The sequence below is a fragment of the Brachyhypopomus gauderio genome, unplaced genomic scaffold, assembly GCF_052324685.1.
Source record: "Brachyhypopomus gauderio isolate BG-103 unplaced genomic scaffold, BGAUD_0.2 sc37, whole genome shotgun sequence".
NCBI classification, from domain to species: Eukaryota; Metazoa; Chordata; class Actinopteri; order Gymnotiformes; family Hypopomidae; genus Brachyhypopomus; species Brachyhypopomus gauderio.
Window position 1 is genome coordinate 1,704,808 of NW_027506867.1, and position 7,099 is coordinate 1,711,906.

General features: G+C 45.0%; 2 protein-coding genes across 3 annotated transcripts; one reads left to right on the forward strand and one right to left on the reverse strand.

The window, feature by feature from the left end:
- Positions 1-1,100: 1,100 nt before the first annotated feature.
- Positions 1,101-2,426, reverse strand: mettl21a (methyltransferase 21A, HSPA lysine). The gene is made up of 3 exons (XM_076985045.1): positions 2,280-2,426; positions 1,706-1,817; positions 1,101-1,498 (listed from the first exon to the last, which is right to left on the reverse strand). Exons 1-3 carry the CDS (start codon positions 2,424-2,426, stop codon positions 1,101-1,103), a joined length of 657 nt encoding a protein of 218 aa, XP_076841160.1.
- Positions 2,427-4,074: 1,648 nt separating this feature from the next.
- Positions 4,075-6,682, forward strand: LOC143485575 (TOG array regulator of axonemal microtubules protein 1-like). 2 transcript variants are annotated; one of them, XM_076985044.1, is made up of 6 exons: positions 4,075-4,444; positions 4,738-4,843; positions 5,234-5,469; positions 5,807-5,965; positions 6,067-6,186; positions 6,297-6,682. In XM_076985044.1, the coding sequence occupies exons 1-6, from the start codon at positions 4,095-4,097 to the stop codon at positions 6,298-6,300; spliced, it is 975 nt and encodes a 324-aa protein (XP_076841159.1). In that variant the 5' UTR covers positions 4,075-4,094; the 3' UTR covers positions 6,301-6,682. The 2 variants fall into 2 exon arrangements, with proteins under 2 accessions (XP_076841159.1, XP_076841158.1); XM_076985043.1 differs by having other exon boundaries at positions 6,067-6,682.
- Positions 6,683-7,099: the final 417 nt, after the last annotated feature.

The window sequence follows — 7,099 nt, forward strand, 5'->3', positions numbered from 1 at the left end:
GGCCTGGTCCAACATGGTTTCTTTACCACTTCTAATATTTGGAATTACGGTGGTGAACCAGATGATACAAACATACTGACGAACTGAAAGCTCTAACTGCTAAACCTGCAGGGGCGGCATTATCTGGGCAGCATGGTGGCTTGGTGCTTAGCACGTTTGCCTCTCAGCACTGGGGCCTTGGGTTCAAGTCCCTATCTGAGTGGAGTTTCCATGTTCTCCCCGTGTCCGCGTGGGTTTCCTCTGGGGTCTCCGGTTCCCTCCCAGGTATCCTGATAAGGTACTATATAAATTGAAACATTCATTCATCTGGAAACATCTGAATTCTAATGAGTGGTCACCAAGCCTGCCTGGTGGGACCTTGCACCCTGTAGAGTTTAATGTCAAACCAAACCACCGCACCTGATCTTCAATCTGATGCAATTACTGCATTCAGACCTTGATTAGCTGAATCGGGTGGTTAGATTTGGGTTTGGATTCTCTTCCTGAGGGGCTCAGAGGCATTTCATCCCTGTACAGCTTCAGTCTCAAAACCTTCCTGCTTTTAGTTTTCTTAGATTTACTTAATTACATTCTATGTCTGTTCTAATTATTTAATAGTTTTTCCATCTTATTCACTTCATTACATTATTGTCTATTGTAATAATTTGTCATTTTATTGTGTTTGTTTCCTTTTTATCTTTAATTTCTTAATTTTTTTAAATCTTAGATTCCTTTTACTGTGTTTATATTATTCTGTAAAGCACTTTGAGTTGCATGTATGTATGAAATAAATATTTTTTATTTTTAGGAGGGGAAAACTGTATACTACCAGAGGAGTACTGGTGACTACTGATTTATAATAAGCAACAGTTTGAAACACTGGTTCATCCATCATCTACAGTTAACAATAATCATACCATAACACTAAAGAATCAAAACCAGATCAGCAGGTCACTGGCAGTAGCCAACACCTTACACTTGGTATATATATATATAAAAAAAACGTGGCAAGTTATCGTAGGTGTGTTCAAGGCACAAAAACCGAAACAAAAATGACCTTGCTCCTGGTGTCAACCAGTCCCTGTGTGCCACCTGAGTTCCTCGGTGCCTCGGTCTGAGGCTCACAACTCAGGCTTGGCTTTCATCTTCACAGCCCTGTAGATGTGAATGTCTCTCTGAGCATCATAGTGGACCTCCTGCACAGAGAAGTGATTCCCCAGAAGGCGCAGGAAGCGCTCGTCACGCTCGTAACGGATACGGCATGACAGCAGGAGCTCCGACTCTCCCGAACTCAGGTGTCCCAGAGTCTGGAGGAGGGCGGGGAACGTGTCCTCCAGGTAAACGATGTCTGCTCCAAGGATGAGATCGTAGCCGCCTGAGGGATAGTGTTCAAGCCCCTCACCCCAGGTGAGTTCTGATACCTGTACTGCTCCCTGCAGGTCTGGAGGAATATTTTCTTTCACATTATCCCTGAGAAACTCCAGCGCAGGTTTCCTGTCTGTGATTGTTACATTGCCTCCTGAAGAGTAGAAAAGTTGTACATCAATTATAAACCTTTGGGTTTTAGAACATCATGGCAATTATATTTACATAATAAATATATACAATTAGTTACCTTTAAGTAAAATTTTCAGTCAAGTCTGTCAAGTGTGGCTTTTAATTAAATGTTTTTTTTTTTCATTTTGTTGCTGCAATCAAGACTAGAAACAACCAAGCAAGCTCCTACCAAGCAGTGTGGCCACTATGCCCACAAGTCCAGTGCCCGCGCCGAGCTCAATGGCTCTCCTGCCCTTCAGATCCACGTGCGCCAGCTCTAAGTACATGCACAAAACAACTGCCTGTAGAAACAAAGCCAGGATCAGTCAGAGACAGGGTCCCAGACACCAACACGCCTACCTGTCTGGAAGCACACTGGAAGCAGGAAGACAAATAACTCAGTAATATACTAATGGGGAAGACGGGCTGTGGACAAATAGAGATTACCCACAATACTGATTTCACTAGTTTGTGTTTTAGCCTGAATTAGTATTTCTAGTCTTGTTCTATCAGATGAGTTTAAGCCCGGTCAGTTTTCAGTGGTCTGGACAAATGCCTGGATAAGCCACCCTATTCCAGAGAGTTTATTGACATAATGTACAACAGCTTCAGTCAGGATGATCTTATAAACATGTAAACTAATAAATGACGGTCTTCTTGCTGTAAGAATTTGACCACTGTGTTGGGGTCTGGCCACTATATTGCGGCGTGTCTTATTATACAGGCAAAATGTGAATAATTATTGTTATGTATCGTGAACTCACCGCGTCCCAGATCACACCAGCGACACCCAGTCGACTCCAGTCCTGAGATATTCGGAGTGTGTGGTTCGCGAACTCAAACTCGGCGGACGATTTGTGGATTTTGGAGAGAGCAGGCAGTACATTCTCATCGTACGGAACTAACGCCATGCTGACAGAAACAGCCTCTATTACAAAGTATCAACCATGTTGCTACAACTTAGCTTGTCCTCACGCCTAAACTAAATAACCTAGTCAGCCAGTCGGTAAAAAAACACCAATATCTTATGTCGACATTTATGATATTACGACCGAATGGCTATATATAATATTATATGTCTCCTCGTTTACTCCAAACTGCTTTTTTGTTGCTGTTTAGCTACTCGCGTGTGCGCCATCTAGTGGCGTGGAGTTCACTGTACACCTGGAAACGATGTGACAGCTCTCGAATAGACTGAGTGCCGAAACATTTAACACCCTTCTCTCCAGTGACACCTACTGGGCATTCATGTCATTTTGGATCCTTTAAACACTTGTCTGTTAGGAATCATTAGTGTCCGAGCTGTTTACGGTCCCGCGAACAGACACGCAGTTCTCTGCAGATGGACAGAACAGTATCAGACGTGCATAAAAATACCAGTACAATTGTAGCTTAGCTAACCGGTTATTAGAAGCCTAAGTGGGACAGCAACTGTAACTTTACACAGTTAAGTACAATGAGACTTGATCATATTCTGTTGTACGATTTATGCATTGTTTTTACCCTGTAACGTCTCAAAATTAATATTTAATTAAGCAATAGAACACGAGAGGGAGTGTGTTATTCGTGATAACACACGACCTCGAACTAACTGTTATATAAACTTCAATATCACACAAAAGAGAGTGCTGTTATACGTTCATTATATGTTGTTCAATTAATTTAATAACATATGCTACATTATATGTCTTCAGGCTTACATGCCCAGAGCCAAACCGCATAATCCCTTGCTCCCACCGTCTGGAGAGGATGGAGCGTGAGCAGCAGCAGTTTCTTGCAGACCGTTGCAGGGATCTGACTGAAAGGAGCTTCCTGCAAGAACAACAGAAGGAGGCCATTATGAAGCGCATCTGCGGCACTCCACGCCACCAGCCGACCAGGGTGAACAACGTCCGACTGGAGCCCCTGAGGAACGGTGAGAGTAGCTCCACCCACTCTCATGCTTCCTCTGTGAGCCACTGCGCACCACTGGATGAGCCCCAGAGAGTGCGCAGGATCCAGAGCCCACGCGCTGCTGTCCAAGATGAGCTGGACGACCTCCCCCTAGGCCTCTATGATGAGGTAAAGGCCATGCGGGCCCACATCCACGAGGAGGCGGAGAAAGCAGCACGGAACGCCAGAGCCTTCGGCCGAGGCAGTGTGAGGCTTCGGGAAGTAGCGCGGGCCTCCAGCCGCACCCCCAGCCCCATGGACTCGTGTTCGCCCGTGGACACGTGCACGCCCGATTAGCTCCGGGCACTTTCTGCTCTGCGGACACCCGTGCCCCCACCGGCGGTGACCAGGCCCAGCAGAATTCCGAGGCCTCGGAATCTGTACAGGACGGCCAAGTCCGTGGATAAGTCCTGTGAGGTGCCAGGTGAGTTCCTTTCCTGGAAAATATTGACTTAAAGCACTTAGAGCAGCAATGCTCAACACAGGGGCCATACTCAGCTCCCCATTTACCTCACATATAGATGTTTTCTGCAATGAATTAAAACACTGTATTTATATTAAAAAAAAAACCTAACTACAGATTCAGGCCATTCAAAAATGTTAACAATCAATAGAAAGTTAATTAACGGTATGTAAATTCTGTGTTGATGAATTCAGTGAGCAGCAAGAACAGAACTGGCTTTTTAGCAAGAGACTCTGTCAAGTCTGTAGTTATCAAGCTGCCTCCCATTGGAACCCAGGTTAACTCAGGTCAGGAGCCAAAACTCCACCGTAAACCAGCCGGTGGTGAGACGGGCCCAAAGAAGGCTCAGTTCAGCTCGGGTGCGGTGATTGGATCCATCAAGCCGGCTGAGAGAAGGGACGCCACTAGGGCTGCAGCAGATAACCAGGGTGAAGGAGAGGTGGCAGAGTCTCTGAACCTGGTTAGAGAGCAGCCTCTGGCCAGACCTGAACTGGCCCTCAGTCAGGCATTTCAGCTGTTGAAGAATGAGGACTGGTAGGCTGTTACTGATCTTGAACAGACAGTCTGCTCCACAATGAGCAGACGGTGAAGACTGGACAATGATTACACCAAGCTAACAGACATTGTGTTTTAGACCGACGGCCAGCAAAGAGCTATAATAACTGAGGATGTCTGAGAATCCACAAATAGCATATAAAAATTTGCGATGGACATCTTGATAGGGAACACACTGTTGCTGTTTTGTTAAGTGCTTGATTTTAGTAATGGAACTTGTTTAGTATTACTGACATAATAACACCAGGTTTGTACACTGTGTTTGGGAACAGGGAGAAGAAGATTGATGGCTTGATGCTGGTGCGTTCTCTGGCCCAGAACCATGCAGACATCCTTCTGCCCAAGCTCCGTGATGTGTGCTTTGCCGTGGTCGAGGAGGTGAGGATCTCACTCAGAGACAAAAGCTGCTGTAATCAAAGCCAAGAGGCTTGAAAAGGAGCTTCACATTTTGCTGTCCCAACAGGACATGATCTGTTTTATGACCAATCGTGGTTATAACCTGAGGAAGAGTCCACTCTGAATGTTTTAGAGGGGAATTTCTCCTCCTTACACATAGTGGTAGAAGGGTGCAGTACAAATGAGTGATTTTCCTGCTCTGACACACTCAAATAAACCTGCCGGCTAATGCATGAGTCAGTCCAGGCAAATCCTCATGAAGAGTCTGGATTCCTGGGCCGTCATAAGAGATGTGTGGAGACTTGACCTTGAACTTGAAACTCACTGTTGCATTTCTTTACCTCTCTCTCTCCTCTGTGTCCACTGTCTCAGGTGAAGAACCTGCGATCCATGGTTTCATGTGCTGCCATGACCACACTGGCACACCTGTTCGCCAACCTGCGCAGGGCCATGGACCCCGAGGCGGAGGCAGCCGCCCGCGTGCTGCTGCACAAGGCAGGTGACAGCAGCCTCTTCATCAGGGAGGACGTGGACCTGGCGCTCGATGCCATGGTGCAGAGCTGCTCGCCCAGGAGGGTCATTCATGCTCTGCTGGCTGGAGGACTCCGGTAGAATCCCCTCACCAACACAATCACAATAAATAACAAAGCTTGTAGTACAAGACGGACACACATTTCTACTACAGTGGAGCATTGTCAGTACCAGGCAGTAGCAATATTGATGGATAGCAGCCCACTTCCACTAGCTCTGAGTTTATTATCAAAGAGCAGCATGTCTGCACAGTGTCTACTCAGTTTTGTGGGCAGTCAGGAGTGATTTGTGATAATGTTTTTGGAGGAGAACACATTCTTTAGCCTTTTTTTGTAAGAACGAGGATGGTAGAGTTTGTGTATTTGTTACAAACTCCAGACGCATTTCTCACTGTGTTTCTCTTTAACCCTCCAGCCACAAAAACAGCGCTGTGAGAAAAACAACAGCGCTGCATCTGCAGAGGCTCGCTCTGCTGTTGGGGGCTTCCCGCCTGCTCACGGGCAAGAAGGACCTCACGGAGAGCTTCCTGACCGCTATCAGCCGACTGGCTCTGGACGCGGCTCAGGAAGTGAGGTAGGCAACTCACTTAGTCTCTATGGCCCTGGAGTCAGCAATGTGTCCATCAGCAAATTAATGAGTCAGCCATGAGAGTAATTTTAAACATGTCTCCTCAGGTTCTATGCTCGTAGCTGCATTACACTTTTGTCCAGCCATAAAGATATTATCAAAATGGTGGACAAATGTGTGCCTCCAAAGGAGAGATCGAGCATCAAAGACATCATCTTGAAGAGCAGGTACTTCTAACAACAAGATAATGAACAACCATAACCATGTCTGTAACATATAGTTTTCATACATGTACAACAATACTAATCAGATATTTTGGTCTTTTCTTTATATACAGATAAACATGTTCACATCACAGGATGACATCATTAAGAAACTCTCCATCTTATTGGCAGTTGTTGTTGTCGTTGTTGTGTACGTCCCTCATGTGGGCGGGGCCCGCGATCCGTCTCACCTGAGGGTCGTTTGTTTGTCTATATATGTCTTGTCTTTGTACCAGTTGACCGCTGGTCATTATATCCTTCATTTTGATCAAGTCACGGGTTTTTGGTTTTCTATTAAACCATACATTTTCCCTGAGACTTGGTGTGATCGCTTCTGTTTTATTTCGCTCACCCTGCCAGTCAAATCTTTGCTTCCTTTTAATGTTTCTTTATTTATTTTGTAAAGCACTTTGTGTTGCATGTACAGTATGTATGAAAGGTGCTATACAAGATTATTATTATTATTATTATCATCATCTGAGTTCACATCACTACGCTCAAATATCAATTAAATAAAAAATGTTTTGCTGAACAGTTTTCTCTTTCATCAACAGACAAGAGCACCAACTCTGCTATGAAGGGATTACAGTGTACTTACTGCCCCTTGTACACTACACCATTTCTTGTTAGTTTACTACTGCCCCTTGTACACTACACCATCTCTATGTTTCCTGTTAGTTTACTACTGCCCCTTGTACACTACACCTTATCTATGTTTCTTGTTAGTTTACTACTGCCCCTTGTACACTACACCTTATCTATGTTTCTTGTTAGTTTACTACTGCCCCTTGTACACTACACCATCTCTGTTTCTTGTTAGTTTACTACTGCCCCTTGTACACTACACCATCTCTATGTTTCTTGTTAGTTTACTACT